The sequence below is a fragment of the Bacillus rossius genome, chromosome 1 (genome assembly GCF_032445375.1).
Source record: "Bacillus rossius redtenbacheri isolate Brsri chromosome 1, Brsri_v3, whole genome shotgun sequence".
In the NCBI taxonomy this organism is placed as follows: Eukaryota; Metazoa; Arthropoda; class Insecta; order Phasmatodea; family Bacillidae; genus Bacillus; species Bacillus rossius.
Genome location: NC_086330.1, coordinates 129688489 through 129710471, shown reverse-complemented (window position 1 = coordinate 129710471; position 21983 = coordinate 129688489). Strand labels below are relative to the sequence as shown.

Genomic DNA, 21983 nt, shown 5'->3' with positions numbered 1-21983 from the left:
CTGCGTCCTCTCAGGTGCGCACTGCGTCCTCTCAGGTGCGCACTGCGTCCTCTCAGGTGCGCGCTGCGTCCTCTCAGGTGCGCGCTGCGTCCTCTCAGGTGCACACTGCGTCCTCTCAGGTGCGCACTGAGTCCTCTCAGATGCGCACTGCGTCCTCTCAGGTGCGCACTGCCTCCTCTCAGATGCGCACTGCGTCCTCTCAGGTGCGCACTGCGTCCTCTCAGGTGCGCACTGCGTCCTCTCAGGTGCGCACTGCGTCCTCTCAGATACGCACTGCCTCCTCTCAGATGCGCACTGCGTTCTCTCAGGTGCGCACTGCGTTCTCTCAGGTGCGCACTGAGTCCTCTCAGATGCGCACTGCGTCCTCTCAGATGCGCACTGCGTCCTCTCAGATGCGCACTGCGTTCTCTCAGGTACGCACTGCGTCCTCTCAGATACGCGCTGCGTCCTCTCAGATGCGCACTGCGTTCTCTCAGATGCGCACTGCGTTCTCTCAGATGCGCACTGCGTCCTCTCAGATGCGCACTGCGTTCTCTCATGTGCGCACTGCGTTCTCTCAGGTGCGCACTGCGTTCTCTCAGATGCGCACTGCGTCCTCTCAGATGCGCACTGCGTTCTCTCAGGTGCGCACTGCGTTCTCTCAGATACGCACTGCGTCCTCTCAGATGCGCACTGCGTTCTCTCAGATGCGCACTGCGTTCTCTCAGATGCGCACTGCGTCCTCTCAGATGCGCACTGCGTTCTCTCATGTGCGCACTGCGTTCTCTCAGGTGCGCACTGCGTTCTCTCAGGTGCGCACTACGTCCTCTCAGATACGCGCTGCGTCCTCTCAGATACGCGCTGCGTCCTCTCAGATGCGCACTGCGTCCTCTCAGGTGCGCACTGCGTCCTCTTAGGTGCGCACTGCGTCCTCTCAGATGCGCACTGCGTCCTCTCAGGTGCGCACTGCGTCCTCTTAGGTGCGCACTGCGTCCTCTCAGGTGCACACTATATCCAATCAGATGCGCACTGCGTTCTCTAATATGCGCACTGCATTCTCTGAGATGCACACTGCGTCCTCTCATGGGTGGGCACTGCGTCCTCTCATATACGCGCTGCATCCTCTCAGATGCGCACTGCGTCCTCTCAGGTGCGCACTGCGTCCTCTCAGGTGCGCACTGCGTCCTCTCAGGTGCGCACTGAGTCCTCTCAGGTGCGCACTGTGTCCTAACAGGTGCGCACTGAGTCCTCTCAGGTGCGCACTGTGTCCTAACAGGTGCGCACTGAGTCCTCTCAGGTGCGCACTGTGTCCTAACAGGTGCGCACTGAATCCTCTCAGGTGCGCACTGTGTCCTAACAGGTGCGCACTGAGTCCTCTCAGGTGCGCACTGTGTCCTAACAGGTGCGCACTGAGTCCTCTCGGATGACAGTGTATCCGTATATACCTATGCGCACTGCAAACTGAAAAAAATTGGGGGAGAGATGTTAGGGAACAAAGTGTAATGAATCGTTGCAACACAAAATAAAAAAAAAAGACTGAGAGTTCCGTTCACTAATTTTTCTATAAGATGCAATACAAGAAATAAATGTCGGACCTTCTTAATCTGAACCACTTTGATAATAGGAAATCATTTACACAAATAGTTACGGATTTCAGAACTTTGGGACCGAAAGGGTCAGTGGTTACCTACAAGGTACGGGAACTAGTGATGTAATGTGTATGGAATCTAACTAAGGTTATCACCAATTAAATCGTTCAGATTTCATACTGTTATTATTTTAATAGTACGAAAAATCCTTTATGATTGTTTATTTAATCATGGCAGTCATTTTTGGTCTGGTAAGTGTGCATGGAAAAAGTGAGTCAGTAGGATATATGAATAAATCAACAATCTCTTAGATCATACGTTTTGCCGAAAAATTTTTTTGAAACCATTTGACAAAATATTAGTTGTAATACTACAAGACAGATATTACAACTTTGTATAACACATGCTTACCATTATTTTTTCATATATGAAATATTTTTTTCGAGACAATACAATACGGGTGCATTTCTACTGTCAGGGCATCCAATCATAGCCATCCAGTACGTAACGGGCCGGGTAAATACGACAATGTCTTCTCTTGCAGACGTTCGTCAATTACAAGGAAACAATCGCTAGCAATCGTTGGCGAAAGTTGTTGGCCGTGAAAATAATGGGAAAGGGGGGGGGGGAAGAAGTTGTTTGTTGTCGCGGTGATGCAGTTGCGCGCGCGAATGACGACTGAAGGTCGCCGGCCTGGCAGCGGGAAACGTCCTGTTAAACCGGGCGGAAGCCGGACCGGCTCATATACCGCGCGGAGTCGCGCGCGCGCCGGCCAGTGGCGTTTGTCGGCCCGTGGCGGGGAGGGGCGATGGCGTGCGACTCCGTCATGTACTGCCTGTGCAAGGCGCTCATGTGCGACCTGACTGCCCGGCCGCCGCGGCGATACGAGAGGTCAGTGAGGGCGCATTTGCAACACCTCGAGCACCCTTCTGAAAGATGAGTCTGAATGCGACTGCAGGTTCGCCAGCGCATAATTCCACTTATGGTCTAAATTTCTTCAGAAAGCTGGTATACGTCTTTGAAGTAATTGTGAATAATAGAGGAATTATTTAAAATGAAACACTGGGCATCTGGATCATGTTTAACCCAACCAATTTCTACAACCACCACACATGTCCCAAAAAAAAATATGTGAAGCAACAAAGATGTCACCCGCAGTTATTTCCATGAAATAATTTTACGACAGTGACACGTTTTTTTTTCCTGTGGTTGTAGAACTTTGTTCAATTAACATAACTAACGTTATTCAGATGCTTTTTGTTCTATCTGAAATAACTTTCCCACTATTTGCAATAAAATTGTTTTTCAGCTCCAACTTCAACTCCAACTTCATAGATGTATACAAAGCCTTGGAAAGCATTTTAGACCATACGTCGTTTGTTTTGAACTTATTTAGTCTAATTATGACTCGCCCTTTAAATATGCTTGACTCGATATTCCGAATTTATAGTTTTGCGTTCTGTTATTAACAGAGTAATCTGGCACGCGGAAGGAAGAAAAGTATTTTAGATGCAGACTTAACCAATTTTTGAATGTTTCGTTGATATACACAAATGATTATCGTGAGTTCTTTTCAAAATACGCTAAAATCAGAACCCATAAATTTTTTGATTTGTTACCAGTGGTCAAGGTAAATTTAAGATGAAATATATTTTATTAATTAAATAAATTACAAACCAAAAAAAAGTTTTAAGCTGATGTTAACCTACAATAAGTTATTCCAAAAATGTATACAGTACCACATGATTGGAGACCGGAATTATTCGTGGATTCATTTCGCGATAGGCTAGACTCCAAACTTGTTCACCTTCATGCTGCTTCACGGTTTACAATGAGGACTCTGAGTCAGTGAAAAACCCTCAGCAGAAGAAGTAACTAATCGCTAGACACCTGCAAAATTCGCGGTTTCGATGGATTTCAGGATAGACTGCACATACCCCTGTACACTCGGGCAAATAACGCAAGTCCATTGGCTGACGACTTGTAAGTCGTCTCAGCTGGTTTGTCTGTGATTCGATCCTTCTTTGGTTGAGGGTTTATAACTGGTTGAGATTCGTCCAGATGAACAGTAAGCCAATAGAAAAATTATCTAAGAGGAATATGTGTTTGAATTCTAGCCTATCGCCGAATGAATCCGCGAATTTTGCAGGTCTCTACTAATCGCAAGCATCCCAGTTATCAGGTGTCACGAGCTAGTAGCCAACGAGCAGGTGTACTTTGTCCCAGCACATAGAGGATTGTGGAGTCCATCCTAGAGGTCATTCATTGAAACATGCTCATGCCCTATTATGCAAACAATGCGTTCTGTAAATTTTTTGAATTATATTATAGGTTGTTTAAACTCAAAATGTCACTCATCATTTATTTAAATACTTATACTTCAAAAGTATTTAGACATATAATAGTACTGTAAATTTATTTTAACGGGAGAAGTGTCTTCATTAATATGTTTGTCTGCAAACACACTTACATGATTGGAAAACAAATTATTTTGATTAATACACTCTCTTTGTGGAAAAAACGTATTTGATTAGCGCTTTATTTTCTTGGAACGAATTGCGGTGTTACTTCGAGGGGTGGGTGTATAATAACTACTCAAAGTTATTTTTCGCTGCACGCTGTACTACTAATCAAAATTATGTTGAGTATTTTAATTCCAAAACTTTTTTTCCAGTCTCTACACATGATTTACACTCACAGTACATACAAGGAACTACATGAAAGTTAGTTTTTAGTTCATAAAAACAGTAAGTTTAGTAGGGAACATACTTTTATAACCAATCCAATAAAACTATATTATGAATACATCTCAAATCATTTGCAAAAGAAACTAAATATTAGAAGCAAAATATTTTAGGTTACTACTGCCTTAACCATACGTATGGTGTGTCGGGTTAACGATCGCTCATGGGGCACAATTGCACTTGTTAATAGATTAAATAGATTTTTTTAACGTTGTGCCAAATTTGTCAATAAAGGTACGATAATTTCAATATTTTCACTCTTCTCAGGCTAGACTCGATTGTTGATCAGTTCTGGCGCTCGTTTGGATCGGTGCGAGCGCTCGGGCCCTTCAGCGCTGCCTCTGGCGCTGAATGCTTCTGTAACCGCTGCCTCTGGCGCTGAATGCTTCTGTAACCGCTGCCTCTGGCGCTGAATGCTTCTGTAACCGCTGCCTCTGGCGCTGAATGCTTCTGTAACCGCTGCCTCTGGCGCTGAATGCTTCTGTAACCGCTGCCTCTGGCGCTGAATGCTTCTGTAACCGCTGCCTCTGGCGCTGAATGCTTCTGTAACCGCTGCCTCTGGCGCTGAATGCTTCTGTAACCGCTGCCTCTGGCGCTGAATGCTTCTGTAACCGCTGCCTCTGGCGCTGAATGCTTCTGTAACCGCTGCCTCTGGCGCTGAATGCTTCTGTAACCGCTGCCTCTGGCGCTGAATGCTTCTGTAACCGCTGCCTCTGGCGCTGAATGCTTCTGTAACCGCTGCCTCTGGCGCTGAATGCTTCTGTAACCGCTGCCTCTGGCGCTGAATGCTTCTGTAACCGCTGCCTCTGGCGCTGAATGCTTCTGTAACCGCTGCCTCTGGCGCTGAATGCTTCTGTAACCGCTGCCTCTGGCGCTGAATGCTTCTGTAACCGCTGCCTCTGGCGCTGAATGCTTCTGTAACCGCTGCCTCTGGCGCTGAATGCTTCTGTAACCGCTGCCTCTGGCGCTGAATGCTTCTGTAACCGCTGCCTCTGGCGCTGAATGCTTCTGTAACCGCTGCCTCTGGCGCTGAATGCTTCTGTAACCGCTGCCTCTGGCGCTGAATGCTTCTGTAACCGCTGCCTCTGGCGCTGAATGCTTCTGTAACCGCTGCCTCTGGCGCTGAATGCTTCTGTAACCGCTGCCTCTGGCGCTGAATGCTTCTGTAACCGCTGCCTCTGGCGCTGAATGCTTCTGTAACCGCTGCCTCTGGCGCTGAATGCTTCTGTAACCGCTGCCTCTGGCGCTGAATGCTTCTGTAACCGCTGCCTCTGGCGCTGAATGCTTCTGTAACCGCTGCCTCTGGCGCTGAATGCTTCTGTAACCGCTGCCTCTGGCGCTGAATGCTTCTGTAACCGCTGCCTCTGGCGCTGAATGCTTCTGTAACCGCTGCCTCTGGCGCTGAATGCTTCTGTAACCGCTGCCTCTGGCGCTGAATGCTTCTGTAACCGCTGCCTCTGGCGCTGAATGCTTCTGTAACCGCTGCCTCTGGCGCTGAATGCTTCTGTAACCGCTGCCTCTGGCGCTGAATGCTTCTGTAACCGCTGCCTCTGGCGCTGAATGCTTCTGTAACCGCTGCCTCTGGCGCTGAATGCTTCTGTAACCGCTGCCTCTGGCGCTGAATGCTTCTGTAACCGCTGCCTCTGGCGCTGAATGCTTCTGTAACCGCTGCCTCTGGCGCTGAATGCTTCTGTAACCGCTGCCTCTGGCGCTGAATGCTTCTGTAACCGCTGCCTCTGGCGCTGAATGCTTCTGTAACCGCTGCCTCTGGCGCTGAATGCTTCTGTAACCGCTGCCTCTGGCGCTGAATGCTTCTGTAACCGCTGCCTCTGGCGCTGAATGCTTCTGTAACCGCTGCCTCTGGCGCTGAATGCTTCTGTAACCGCTGCCTCTGGCGCTGAATGCTTCTGTAACCGCTGCCTCTGGCGCTGAATGCTTCTGTAACCGCTGCCTCTGGCGCTGAATGCTTCTGTAACCGCTGCCTCTGGCGCTGAATGCTTCTGTAACCGCTGCCTCTGGCGCTGAATGCTTCTGTAACCGCTGCCTCTGGCGCTGAATGCTTCTGTAACCGCTGCCTCTGGCGCTGAATGCTTCTGTAACCGCTGCCTCTGGCGCTGAATGCTTCTGTAACCGCTGCCTCTGGCGCTGAATGCTTCTGTAACCGCTGCCTCTGGCGCTGAATGCTTCTGTAACCGCTGCCTCTGGCGCTGAATGCTTCTGTAACCGCTGCCTCTGGCGCTGAATGCTTCTGTAACCGCTGCCTCTGGCGCTGAATGCTTCTGTAACCGCTGCCTCTGGCGCTGAATGCTTCTGTAACCGCTGCCTCTGGCGCTGAATGCTTCTGTAACCGCTGCCTCTGGCGCTGAATGCTTCTGTAACCGCTGCCTCTGGCGCTGAATGCTTCTGTAACCGCTGCCTCTGGCGCTGAATGCTTCTGTAACCGCTGCCTCTGGCACTGAATGCTTCTGTAACCGCTGCCTCTGGCGCTGAATGCTTCTGTAACCGCTGCCTCTGGCGCTGAATGCTTCTGTAACCGCTGCCTCTGGCGCTGAATGCTTCTGTAACCGCGCGGCGTTGCCTCAAACAACCCCTTTCAGGACATTTGTAAACTGTCACCCAGCTGCACAACTTTCAGAGCGCCTCAATATCCACACGACGCACAAGTAACTCGTGTTACCCTTACCGTTGCGCAGTTATGACTAATTCTTTGGTTGCGCAGAGTGAATTTTGTTTTGAGGTTATTTTTTAAACACACAACCCCCCCCCCCCCCAATCCACCCCGCTCAGTAACGTAGGCACACGATGGCGTTAGTGCACTAACAGGCAACTTACAGTAGTCTATTTTCAGAATATACAAAACGCTAGGCGATAAAACTCTTAAGTCACGAGATATATTAATATTTCTGGCGACAACGAAAGCGTTTCATCGCTAACTCCGGCGGGACCATAGTACGGAGGCACTTTTTTAAAAACGTTTTCACGTTAAAACTACAGTGTAGCACCCACAAGCCAAGCAGCCTCGGACCGTGGCTCGGAAAGCCTGCCGACCTCGTCACAAAGGTATTGTTGGTGGTCGGCACTTCCATGCTGTCCCAGCAGTTTCTCGGGAGACTGTCCTCCGCGCGCCGTTGGGGAGTTGACTCTCGACGCGGGGGTGCACCGAACAGTAAAGCTGTCGAGGCGAACAGCCCGGCTGTCAGCTGCACGGAGCCAGCTGGCGGGTCGCGCCCGCTGTCCGCTCGTGTTGCCTCGGGCAAGGGCTGGGCCCACAAACTGCGCAACGAACGCAAAGACGCAACCAAAGCAAAGAAATAACACAGTCGTTTATAAAGTACCCAAGTCGCAGTACATAACCAGCCCGTAATTTTAAAATTGTAAAATACTAGATAACTATTTCTACCCCGGGATGTTTTTGGTAATTCATATTTATCTTTAAAGGAAAAAAAATTGACAATAATTTGATTTAAAAGGAATATTTTCTTTCATTGTGTGTAAGTTTAACAGGCGTAAACAAGTTGTATATAATAAAAGAACATTGTGGGCTTCTATGCACATAACATGTGCGTCTAATAAAAGTTTTTCGATCACTTCTCTATAAATTAATATGGTCGTCTGAAACGCAAGTCAGAACGCAATAAACTTGGGAATTTTAACAGTACTTGCATTACGTTATTGCGCCTTGCGTGTTTTATGAACCGGTACTCTAAAATGTGTTTGCTAATTTTTTTTCATCTTGCGTTCTTACTTTTTTTGCGTTGTTTGTAAACCAGGCATTTATGGCTCTCGGGACATCAATGCTAGTTCAGACCGGGATTCCTAATTCTCATTGACACCGAGTCAGAAGCCAGAATAATATCCGTTCATGCATCTTCAGGTTTGTTTTCGTAATTAAAAAATGTATTTTAGTTTATTTGTGTTACTCAAATCTTTACCTTGGAAGTAAAGGACAGCAAGTCCATTTTGGTATGACGTAGAGTTTTCACAATCAACACATCCATTATTTTGAAAAATAGTATTTTCATTTAATAAAGATTACTAAGAATAGTGTATAAAAGTTTCAGAAAGGGGTACCTCTTACTCGTGAATAAATCTTAAAAGAGAGTCGAAATAAGTCAAAAAGTTTCTCTATCAAATAATTAGACAATTTTAACACGGTGTCCTTTACCTCTGGATTAAAGAAATGTAATACTCGCACAAAGTCATAATTTAATCTTTTCCACTATAGGAGGTTTACTTTTTCGAACGTCTAGGTGATCACAACTAATATGAAAAGAGTTTGTTATACCAGTCCAGTGACACAAATAATAAGTAGAATCGTTTCAAAATATTAACATTCCTCCAAAAATTACTTCTTAATCCTTTGTCGGTAGAGTATATGAGACATGCATAGTTGATCGCAGTTAAAACGAAAGTTTGGTTAGGTTAGGTCAGCGACATTCAAACTATTGTTACGACGCGGCTAGAGACGAGGCAAGACAGGCCAGTCAGCCTGGCGCGCCGGTAGTTGGAGGATGGTGGGGGGGGGGGGGGGGGGAGGTGGTTCCCGGACACGGGTAGCGCCCGTCACTCCGCTACATGGTAGTCCGATTAGCGCGGCGCCTCGCTACCTTTCTCTCAAGTGTTGGGCACGTTCCCTGAGCTCCTGCGTAAAGTGGCCTCGCCAGGACGCCGGGGATTCTGGGGCCGAGGGGTTTGTAAACGGGACAGATGACAGGGAGACCGGTGAGTGTCAGAGGCTGGAGGCGACACCGGCGAGTGAGTGCGAGACTGGTGAGACGCAGCGAAGTGAAGAGGATGAGTGAACCCTTGGCGAGCGATAACGGATGACGAGAGACGGGCTTCGTGTGCGAAGATTGGAGCATCGAGAATCAGAGCAGCGGGGGGTCAGTGTGTTGGGACTGAGGTGTCTTGCAATGGTGAATAATAATATATACACATGTATACAAACCCTGAAACTGCGTGAACGAAGCCACGGGATATTAGCTTATCCTAAAAAATTCAATACCAAAAGGATAAATTTTATTTTTTGTAGACTGTGATTTGTTTGGCATCAACTAGGACCGAGGGACATGTGTGTTTACACGTATCTATTTACACGTGGTTTTGCGGCGTTTTGTTTACATTTGAGTTTAAAAATGTGTTTACAAATATAAAGTCTAACAGTGGAGAAAGCCGATTGTGAGCCGATCTCCAGTGGGGATCTCCAGTGGGTAGAGTAAAAAGTGGACTTATGAAAGTGTGATCAATCTGTGGCCAGACCTTTAAATTGTTATAATTTAACTAAGACTGCAAATAATAGCTAATAAATAAAACTGTATGTAATTTACTGGGCTACGCTTTCCGGACATGTTTTCCCCACTCGTAACAATATCATAAAATCGTGAAAACCAATGAAAACTCAAAAAAACTTTTGTTTTTCGCGAGATGAAGTTTCGCGATTGAGTGGGGAAGTTCGGATGCTTTCGGGACTAATCGGGTGTCACAGAATCTGGAGGCTCCCAACGCACTCAAATAGCGCACACGGTGTGGCCAACAAGTATGATAATGTGTTTTTATAGCTTTTGTAGGTACGGCCCAACTGCTAAGCGAAACATTTTAATTTTCATCTGTTTTGTTAACTTGCATGATTATTGGAACCTGTTAGAATATACTAAAATTTAAAAACAATCCTTTATAATTTCGTGATACGTTGTGTAACATATCACGAAATATCATTTTAAAGTATAAAAAATTTATGATATTCTAATCAGGGTTTGCTGATTTTAATCACAATGGTTTAAACCACTGTTGACACCAAGGTTGAAACCATGGTTTAAATCAAGGTTTTTTTATAAATTTTTGAGTGTATTTTTAAATAACATAATTTTTAATGGACGGTCTAATTCCACTCTAATAACAAATATAGTTTACTCATTAACGTTTCTTGTGATTTACGGGAACGAATAATTTTATACTAATCAAGATCTTATAATTTAAATTATCTTAATAAGTTGTAAAATATACCCAGCTAAATATTAATCTAAAATTAAATTAATTATTAAATTGTAGCCAAAGTGTAAAAAAGAGAAGAAATATTAAATTTATTAATAAAAAGACCATATTTTGTAGGAAATATCATTTCTGTGGTTAAGTCCCAGTTAGATGTGCATATTTGCTGCATTTCAGTTATTTGATGTTATAACTTTTCTGGTTCAACATGAGTGGCATAAAGCGGGATGTGGTATGGCTTTCATTTGAACACGATGAGGACCAAAATAACTAATTTAATAAACAATCCTGGTTCAAACAAAAAAGAATTGTTCAAACCAAAAACGTCAGGTTGATTGGTTTTTAATTTTTTTTTCAACCCTGATTCTAATTATATTACCAGTGTACATAGAAGATTGTGGATTCTATCCTAGAGGTAATTTAAACCGTGAATGTTTTCTGCCTCTAATCATAAGTATTCATACAGTTGATTTTTCACACACCAATGTCTTTTCTCTACCGACAATTGTATTTTACAAATATGCCAATAAACATCACGCTCTCCACCTCTTTATTTTGATCTCCGAAAAATTGCAGGACTAAAATTCGTCGAGGAAATTCGAATGGCTACTCCGTGTGTCAGACAAGCAGTCATGTCGTCTGTGTTGTCAAAGTATGTTATGAATTAAGCAGTTCATTTTTCAGAACCAAATGGTCTGTGTCGTGGTGGGTGATAAGAAAGCTGGAGACAAACCTTCGCACGTGGTACAGCTTTGACGATTGTAATTGATGAGCAGAAAGAGTAATCTATTTTAATCTTGTATTACCGTTATCAAATAATTAATTCTATAAATGAGAAAAACACTTGTTGTATGAACCAAATTTCGATACCCACAGACCAGGCAATTTGTAAACATAAATCGGTTTTAGTACCACGCAGAAAAAAATTCTGAACGTTTATATAAATTTCCTTTGGAAACCAGTTGCCAATAAATAATTTGTGATACTACAAGAAAAATATTGTGAATTCAAACAATTTGCATATATAAAATACGTTTTTCGATATGATACTGAGCATTTCTGACGACAATTTGTGCATAATTTTAAATTTGAAATGATGTTTCGTTGAAGCATTTTTTTTAAACCATGGAAAACATATTCAAATATTGAATATTTTTACTATAGGTATTTGTTTAACCTTGCTTATTGATATACACAGTAAATACTGGAAAACTATTCAGGGAATGGTTTACAAATAACTTTAACTATTGGAGGTACTGGAACAACAACACAAAGCATAAATATCCGGGTAAGAATCCAAACCCAGTGTTACTGCGAACACTATTTTTTAGTGATACAGTTGTTCACATGTAAATGTACAAATTTACAAATATTTGTAAGTTATCATAAATATTTATGTGCCATTTACAAAAAAAAATAGTGCATATAACCTTTCTTGCAATACATAGATTTGTTTTAAACTATGGTTTAGAATTATATAAATACAGGAAATTTACTGAACTATTAGTTCTTACGTTTCAATTAAGTCTCTGTCTTACGAGCCTGTAGAGCTTTTCGCCTGTAAATTTTTAGAAGACTTTTTAATTTCAGGAAAATAAGGAAACACGCAAGTGTTCGTAATTATTATCATTTGCGTGACCTTTTGCAGTCGTAAAATAAAGTTCAGTAAATATGTGGTTAAAAAATTGTGACCCAGATAGAGATAGATGGGGATAAATTTTCAGGTAAATTAATCCTTTGATTCCTAGAAATGATGAGAATATAGATAACAAACACGTCGTGTGAGACCAAAACTTAAGATATCAATAAAAAATATGTGAGTGAGTCTTTCAGTACTCGCCAGTGAAGTGTAACATCTAACCTCGGTAACCAGCAACTTCATGTTTTCTCTTGTTGCAAATTCACATTCAATTCGAAACTCGGATACGAAATATAACGTAGTATTCGTTAAAATAATGCCGAGCGTGACAAATATATATGCAGTTTTTTTTTCAACTACATTTCTCGACGCGAATAACATGTAGTTTGAGCACTCGCCGACTATAATTCGTTGCCGAAGCAGCTACGTCGACAGTCAAATCATTCGATTTGCAAAAAAGAAAATTTAAACTTTATAATGAAACGACTCCGATAAAATCGAAAAAAATACTTGGTTATGGAGAGCTGGTATTTGACAGTGAAATTTATTAAAATACTGCCCATCGTAGTTGACAGCACCGTGGTTACACATTTCCGTTCCATGTGAACTCCATTACGTTCACAAAATTACTCCTACCAAATGCCGTATACCGAGAGCTGAGATGTTATACAAATAAATAAAAAAGAACCTCATGGAAACTGATTAATTTCGAAACAGCTAAGTATTCGGGCATCTTCAGTTGAGCAATACGTGTGCCTCCCTCGGTTAAGAAATGGCGGGGTGGCTGGTGAAGAGGGCAGGCGGGTCGAGGGTGCGAGGGGTGGTAATGGGTTGTTTAGAAGATCGTATTTCAACCCCGGGGCGGTTAATGGCTCGTTATGGGCCCCGGAGGATAGGTGCGCGCGGCTCTAAGAGCACCGCGTTTATTATTTCGGGGGCCCTGGATGTTGTGGGAGGGGGGGTGGAAGGGGGTTGCTGCTGGGGCAGGGGAGGAGGAGGCAAGCGCCTTTCCCGCGACTACGCCCCCTCGCCGCTCATCAGCTGATGTTAGTCGACAACCTCGTCGATTGCCGGGTAAACGACACGGCGGTTCGTAAATTTCTGCTGGGGTCGGGATGGTGTGCTGGTGTGTGCTGGCAACATGCGGGAGTGAAGGCCTGGCGGGGTCGCGGTATTTGCTGGCCTCCACACACCTACACACACCTACTATCCCATGTTTACACTGTGCATTTATTTTTGTAAACGGAACAGATCTTCGCATGTGAAATTACACATATTTCTTAATTTGTACATATACATGAACACATTACCTGAATAGCTTTACAATAATAACTGCGCACATTAATAAACATAATAAAACAAAATAAAATAAAATTGTAGAATACTTCGTTATTTTTTCCATGCTTTAAAAATATTACGCTACAATGAGACACTAATTAAAATATAAAATAATGCACCAATATTTGTAAGAAATACTTAGTATTATCTCGAAAAACGTATTTCATATATGAAAAAATTACCAAATATACGTGTTGTACAATGTTGCAATATCTTCCTTGTAGTATTACAAATTATTTCTTGGCAATTGGTTTCGAAAGGAATCTTTTGTAAAAGTACAGATAGTAGTTCTTTTTTCTGTTTGCTACCAAATTTCACCTTCCAACCAAATTAGTTTTTTTAATATAATTTTTTTATGTTGTCACAGGTTTCTTGTCCTGAAGGGCTTGTTGAAATCTGCTTATGATTAGGGCCACTCAAGTTTTTCGCGGAAAGAATTTACAGACCAGCTGTGTTTTAAAACTCTGTAGCAAGTCTGTGTCTCGTGGTTGGCTGGGTTTATTACAGTTGCATGTCTACCCTCAGCGCACTAATCTCAGCCATGCAGTGCGGTAGAAAACGCGTCCTGAATAGCCCGGCCAAATAGGTTAATGACTTATTTTGCAGACGTCCGCCAATCACAAGCCTTTCTTCAAATAATTACATGGACTTTGCCGTTCTCCACGCATGGGGCACGGTGGGAAGACGCGTCCTTGACCCCTCCGACCCAGCTAGACGGTGCAACTGTTGGAAAGTTTATGACCAAGGTTCGTACTCAGTTCCGCGTATCCTGGTTTCGGCAAATGCTCGGATGTTTCCTACTCTGTTATTCAAGAACGACATTTTCGCTCGTAACTAGAACTCGTCCCAGGGAAATGGGAAAGGTGTCCATGGGATGGATTGTATTAAAGCTCTGTGGAAGCCACCCTACAACTAGGGTTAGGGACAACTCCCCTCCCCCCAAAGGTGAAAACTGGATTCAGAATACAAAGTAAAACGATGTATATTTTTGCATATTATTTTTGTGCGTTTTTCTCCGAAGTTTGTGGCTACCAAAAAAATTCTGTACGTTGTATTTGACTTACGCCCGAGGCTTTTGGGCAAATTCTGACACCCTTCCGTGGTGGTGGGAAATGGGAGGGGGAGAGCAGAAGAAATATTTAAGGACAGTTGTGGTGTTTGTCTTCTGTGAACGGTGTTACACGCTGCGATTCTCCTGCACGGGCACGTCTCCTTTTTTGAAGAAGGAGAGAGTTTGTCTCTCTGTGGGTCCGTCCGTCAGCCTGTAGTTCGCATCGCGTGGAGACGGTGAGGCTTGGAGTCATAAAAATTGAATACATGGATCCTTCGTTGGAGAGTAGGGGGGAAGGACAGTTTCACCCCGAAGTGATTTTATCAAAATTTCCTTTAAGCTCTTTTTTAATTCAATATTTTTAATGATTTTTAACCATTTCATACTACTGCATTGTTGACGCTTCATTCACGTTAGTATATTAATCCAGTATTTCCGTAATTATTATCTTTGCCATAACATCGACACAGTATTGGTATTGTACTCAATTGAAATTTTAAAAGCCTCAGAAAACTGTTGAATTCGAGATGACGTTTTTGGTTTGAATTTCTTCCCGTTTTTTTTTCAAGAGTTGATTTTTAAAATTCGAATTAGTTTTTCTTTTTTCCGTTCGTGGCGTGGCAGTACTAATGGGTGGGCTGCAGCGTATAATGATATATTGTGGGAAGATTTAATTATTTTTTACGCTTCAGTTCATTTGTTTTATGTTTTATTTTTCTATCTCTGGCCGGTATTGGTCTTCAAAGGGCTAAATATATAATCCAATAGCTGAATTTCAAAATGCCCTTGATTCACGTTAAAACCATTTATTCCAATAAACATAATACGAGTAAATAAGTTACAGTGTTAGGTGAACTATATTTTGCGATAAATCAACTTCTCTAGAATGCATCTCTCATACGATTAAAAATGTGTGATTCGTTTCCAAATAACCACGCCCAGTTTTACGAGTAAAAATGACCTTAAACCGTGTTTTGTTTTGAAAATAATTAAGTTATAAATTATGGTAAAATGAGTTATGTATACGGATCATTATGTTGCTAGTAACAACGTTTCGTTAGTGCTGCATTGTAAATCTTTTACAAATTTGTTCTCTTGATGATTTATCAGTTTTATCAGTGTAGTACACACACGGTGGTGCACGTATATTCGGGCCGACCACTTTATCTACAGTCAATTTTGGTCACGCATTCCATTAAACTTGTTGAAGGATACCGTGTGCTGTGATGAGGTTTTTATTTTAAAATATTTCATCCTCAAAGTAGTTCACAAACCGATGAGAAACTATCTCAGATGGAAGGCATCTCTCTCCACCTGAAGACGGCTCAGCGATTTTAGCACGGCGAAGGAAAGCAAACATCGAGACGGTTTCAATCCGTCCGGGAAGATGAAAAGAAAACCCGGAGAAGTATAAATAAGGAAACCTGTCATGGCGGCTGACGGCTTGCTGGTGTTTTTTTTTTGGGGGGCGGGACCCCCATCACGTTTTACGTCGCTGAAGAAACACATCACTTAGCGCCGAATCTCACGAGCTTAAGGAGCTAAAGTCTGTGCGATGTAACTTGACTCAAACTTGGCAGTTGTTCTCCGTGGGTTACTGTTCCTTCTGCCAGTGCCAGTGCTTGTAAACAACTTCACGCGTTCCATCAGTTTTCGTGTCGTGGACGAACGTCGTGTGTTGCTTTGCGAGAACTGTCAAACTCGAGAAAGGATTCACTACACGCACATTAATGTGCCTCTACACTTCTGTATTTACGTGCTTGGTTTCCTGCTGTTCTTATTCGGCAGTTTAACTTAACGGTGGCCAGATCATAATTGGGTGTGTATTTTAATTAACAGTAAAACTGTGAATATACTTTAGAACTACTTTAGATACTTGATAACTACTACTTTAGATACTTTAGAACACGTTTAAAAACAATTGCTTGGGTTGAGGCTAATGCTACCTCAAAAATTTTTAATTTAAATACAAATAAATTATTTACGACAAACATTTGTTGAATACAAGTATTCTTAATATCATCAAGCCTCTGAAATTTTCTATGAATTTAATAAAAGTTGGTAAAACTTACTCAAACGTGTAAAAATAAAAATTAAAATATTTAAACAGCTAATCTTTAAAAAAAGGTAATTTTAATAATTTTAGTTAGATACTGTAAGTAAAATAAAAATGTTACATCTACTGGATTCCAAATGTACAGGTAGGGCCATGTAAATTTCGCGGAAAGAATTTCCAGACCAGCTGTGTGTTATAACTCTGTTTCGTGGTTGGCTGGGTTTATTACAGGTGCATGTTTGCTGTAAGCGCACCAATCTCAGCCATGCAGTGCGGAAGCAAACCCGTCCTGAATGGCCCGGCCAAATAGGCAGTGGCTTCTCTTGCAGACGGCCGCCAAACACAAGGAAATAATCGCTATGCACAGGCAAATCTAATTGCTGTATTTGTTTGTCTATAGCAAAACAAATACATAAAGTTGATTCAAAGAAATATTTGACTGTGGGAATGATTTTCTTCACCCCAAAACATTGTTCCTCAACTCAACTATATATTTTGTTAGGTGTACAAACACAATTTTGCTCAGTATTTATTTCGCCATATACAAACAATTATTATTAATTTGTGCCACGCAAATATGTTTCTCTGTTTAAGGTGTCACTTTTGAACCACAGTGTTAGGTTATGAATTTCCCCATGCGTATTGGATAGAAACCTAAAAAAAAAATCCGCGTATTCATTTCGAGATATGATAGAATCAAAACATTTTACTGCTCTGTGATTGGACAGCAGTTTATCTGAAGGACTCTTAGCCAATGAAAAAAAAAAAAATACATTCAACAAAGAAGTATTGAGTCGCAGGTCTCCCAGTTAGTAGGTCTTACAATTCAGTAACCAATGTACAGGTGGCATTTGCCTGAGTGTGTAGAGGATTGTTGAATATAGTAGAGGTCATCTAAATAGCGAATTTTTCCAGATCTCAGTCATGCATCGTCGTGAGAGACACTATTGTTTTCTTTTTCTTGGAAGTGTTTCAATTCTAAATATATGCCGATATATTGTGACATCGTCTACACTTCGCCGTTTATTTATTTTCTTGGTGTGGGTTTACTATCTACGAGGGAATTATGGTTAGGTACTATAAAATTCATTGGTTCGATAACTCTAGTATAGACTCAACAGTCCTATGCACGCTTGGGAAAGAGTCCCCTGCACTTTGGTCACTTACTTGAGTGATTTGAATCCTGATCGGTACTTTTACTGGCGACAGATTCTTATTAGCCCAGAGCTCTTCACATAAACTGTGAACCAATCATATACGCAGGTCAAAAGTGAAACAGTTTGAATTTTAACATACCTCTGATTGAATCACCGAATTTTTCAGGTCTTTAATCATTAGGTGGCATGCATTTTTCGTGAAGTAATCAGATAAATCACTAGACTGAAAAACGCTATTCCTGTGCTAGCGATTGTTCCCTTGTAACTGGCGGCCTTCTGCAAGAGAAGCCATTGCCCTGTTTGGCCGGGCCATTCAGGACGGGTTTGCTTTAGCACTGAATGGCCATGACTGGCGTACTGACAGTATACATGTGCCTGAAGTAAACGAAACAAAGCCAGTGCCATAAAGTTTTAACACACAGCTGGTCTGATGATCTTTTTTTTCGCGAAAAAATACATGGCTCTAGTAATTATTGTCATTTCAACGTCGAATTTGCCAAGTTCTGGGTGATTCGTTCGAACAGGCCAATGGTTTTACACGCATACGAACAGCGTATTGTGGTATTTTGGAGGAAAATGCATGCCATGTTTGGAGAGTGGTGCGTGTACAGACTGTTTCGCGGATGGTGTAGTGGGGCTGTTCGACCGCTAATCTTGGCTTAGTCCTGCCATGTGCCGCCAGCTCGGGTGGCCATTGTTCGGCGAGCTGTACTTGTCGGTCGGCCAACTCGTGCAAGGGCCGCAAATAGCTCGTGCCTCGGCACGGCTGAATCCTCGACCGCCGTTGCCAACTGACGGTCACGCGTTACGCCCGCACGAAGCGTCGGAGCCGCGGCGCGATTATCGACGGCCGGGTCTCGCGGCTGGGGCGGGCGACAGCATCCACTCCAGGGCGACGCGGCGCGTGAAGGCACAGTGTCGGTGCTCGGTGCTCGGTGCTCGGTGCGAGAGAGAGAGTGTAGTGTGTCTCTAAATCTCGCCCCGCTGTTAGGAATTACAGTAAATATACGAAATTTTCAACGAAGATTGCGGCTCAAATACCTAAACGAAGAGTTCTAGGTTATTTAAAATAACTGAATCTTCGTAGAAACTACGCTGTATTTCGACTTTAGAGTTGTGTGTTTCGTTCTAAACAAAGGTAAACACTCTCGTGGTCAAATAAAGTGTTTTTTTGTATATTTAACCTTTTTTTCAGTGTTTTTAATACACCTAAAATATTCATTTGGATTTATGTTCAAAGTAAGTTAACTCAAGATCCGTAAATTTATGAAGATAATCGTAAATTTACCTAGATCTCTGGATAGTTTATAATCAGTGTTCTTTGTAAATTGAAGATGAGAATTTTTAACAGTGCTGGAATTTTGAAAAAAAATTATCTTGAAAACTAATTGAGCGGTCTCTGATGGATCAAAATAAAACTCTGAAATTTTTACTGGTTTATTAGACGTCTATGTGAGCTCCTTTGGTAGCACGGAGAATATTCAGACGAAATTTTAGCTCTTGCTATGCTGTACGGAGCATGTCTGCTGGAATACTCGAGATCACATCAAAGGATGCGTTTACAAAACAGTAGGGCAACGATTATTTTTGCCCGAAAACATTTTACTCCAGGCTATAGTCTACTTTCCTGAGTATAATCAAGCTTTTTTTATAGAATGGCCATTTACAAATAACAAAGTCAAGTCGTTTGGTGCGTTACGTGAGATTGGGTAACCACATCTGAACATCCTTAATATGCTATATTGTATTCCTGGGTCAGTGGTTTCTTCTTCACGGTAGGCGGGAGTTTGCAAGAGAAGCCATTGCTATTTGACCCAGCCACTCGGCGCACGTTTTATTTCGCACTGAGTTACTGTGATTGGAGTTCTGACAGTATACATGGAAGAAACTCGACCAGTCACGAAACAGAGACGGTGCTCTCAGCTCTGAGCTGAAAAATACATGCCCCAGCCAATAATCAGGGGACCGGGAAAAATTCGCAGGTTAAAAGTCCTCTAGGATAGCTTCCATAGTCCTCTGCGCACTCGGGCAAATGTTCACTGCTCATTGGTTGCTGACCTGTGATACGTCTCCGCATGGAAGCTTGTGATTCGAGACTTCTTTGGCCGACGGTCTCTCTCTCTCTCTCTCTCTCTCTGGCCCATAGTCTTTCAGATAAACTGTGAGCCAATAGTAGAAGTAGCGCCAAGTGTATTCATATTTATCCCAGCCTATCGCGAAATGAATACGCCAATTTTTTTTTTCACATCTCTACCAAACCAGTAATCAAACGTGGAGGAGATAAGCGCGTGATTCAAGTCTAATTGGCTACCCAGCGAATCCACGAAGAAACGGAGGCTCTGCGAATCAGGTTTTCCCCGAGTCTGCAGAGGACTTTCAGGACCACCGTCGGGGGTGTGCGACGGGTAGTTGGGTTCGTCACGGCGAGGAGGCGGGGCACGGGAGGAGGGGCCGCAGGCAGGGGTCGATATCAGTTGGACGCGGCGCGCCGACGTGGCCCGCGATGGTCGGTGTGTCGGCACGGGAACTGCGCTGCTCTGGAAACCACCACCCCTCCCCTCCCTCCCCTCCCTCCCTGTATCGCCGGTCACGGGAGAAGTTTCGCGACTGCTGCCTTGCATTTTTGTTTTGTAGTCGATGACTCATCGGAGCGTAACGCTTAGGAGTTGGGGCGTTCGATGGCAGGAGACGTGGATTGGACATATTGAACGCCCCAATCCTCACTATCTGGGAAAATTAATTGAGGTGACGCTACAGTGCTGCATTTTCCGTCAATCGTCTTTGCAGACCATCGCTTCTCGTGGGCACGGCCACCGCTGTAAAACGACAAACACACCCATACCGTCCCCCTCAGCTGCACATTTCCAGTCAGCGTTCAAGTGGATTTGATTTATTGAAGTGCGGAAGATTCACTTCTAACGCGCTTGGTGGCCAAGCACTTTTCTTTTGTTCTCTCTCTCTCTCTCTATTTCTGTGTGTGTGTGTCTTGTCTGCCTGGATCAGAGTCTTCTGAGGTCTGCAATAATTGTATTGTGCGTGCGTGGACTTGCTGCAGTCGCCGCGCGCTCATAGGCGACTGTGGATTGCACTGTCTCCCGCGTGGCCCAGTTGTAGAGACACGAGGATCTCGCAGATTCATTCGGCGGCAAATTGGACTTGAAACACATATACAGCTGTTTTACGTTGATGATTGGCCCACAGTTCTTCCGACACGGTCTGGGAAGCGTTGAGCCAGTAATAAGCAGGGAGGCAAAGTGAGACCGAATCACGTGCCGCTCGGTCCAGATGGTGATAAGTCTGTGATCTTGGTATCAGCCAATGCACACATCGATATGGATAAGTGTATATATAGCAGACTATTATAACATGGGCCGAAAATATTCTGCAAAATAATCGTGGCTTTACTTATACAATGTAAAAAATTATAATATAGTTATGAGTTTCAGAGTTTTGAACGAATAATGCATCTTCTTAGCCCAAGAAGTATTTTTTTTCCTTTCGTGAAAACTACTACAGCTTTCCCGCTAACTTTTACTCCCGTTAGGAATTATGTTAAATGTTGGCTACCCAGGATTCTGAGAAACGCATTTTCCTGCTTACTTATACAAAATTTCCTTTTTTTTTTACCCTTAATGTTCTCAAATATTTCGTAGAAATCAGAAATGAATTTTTTCCATTTCCAGGAAAAGTAAAGTGCCTGTTGAAAGAACTATCCAGATCATTAATTTTTGTTACCAAATTTAAATAAATTGTTTACTTTTAATTTATTTTAATGTCTATTTTAATGACAAGCTGCAAAAAACTATTTTATCCTGAGACTTTTATTTTTAAATTCTCGTTAAAATCTTCTTATATCCTATATTCTTGCCTACAAGTATATATCAGAAAGGAATTGCTTACGTTATTTAATGGGTAGTGAAATCTTATTCTGGAGCAGATCCTTCTCTATTTATCTTGATAAAATTATGGCATTTACTTTGTTTTTACATTGCATAAACTGTGAAAACTACTCGCTTCTAGAATCCGAAACCACAATATCGACACCCACTGAGAACAGCAGGTACTTGTTTCAAAACCAATTTAAACGTTACCAAATTACTCTAAACCACACGCGTAATTATTACCTTGCTCTCCCACCAACGGAATATCCAGAAAATAAAGATGTAAAAAAAAATTATAAAGTTGACAAAGTCGTAAAATATGGTAAGCAGCAAATACTTCTAAATATTTATTTACGCTTAATAAGTCATCTTAATTTTTTTAGAATCTTTTTACAAACGAATTAGAGAGTGAAATAATTTTAAAACCTTAGACAAAGACATGTGAAAAGGGGGAAAGGAGATATATAACCCCCACCTCTAAAATCCTAAGAATTCTATGTCTCACCAACATAAGGAATGTAATCGAAAGCAAAACAGCAGGTTAAAGTGGTCTTATCCCTC

General features: G+C 42.8%; 1 protein-coding gene across 2 annotated transcripts in view; it reads left to right on the top strand.

Moving 5' to 3' along the window:
- The first annotated feature begins 2348 nt into the window (after positions 1 to 2348).
- Positions 2349 to 21983, top strand: part of LOC134546140 (potassium voltage-gated channel protein Shaker) — a 263221-nt gene continuing 243586 nt past the window's right edge. The window contains exon 1 of one of the 2 annotated variants that reach the window (XM_063388693.1): positions 2349 to 2459. In XM_063388693.1, coding sequence (XP_063244763.1) covers positions 2377 to 2459 — 83 coding nt within the window. In that variant the 5' untranslated portion in view covers positions 2349 to 2376. The remainder of the gene's footprint in view (positions 2460 to 21983) is intronic. The other variant, XM_063388692.1, reaches the window with a different exon arrangement.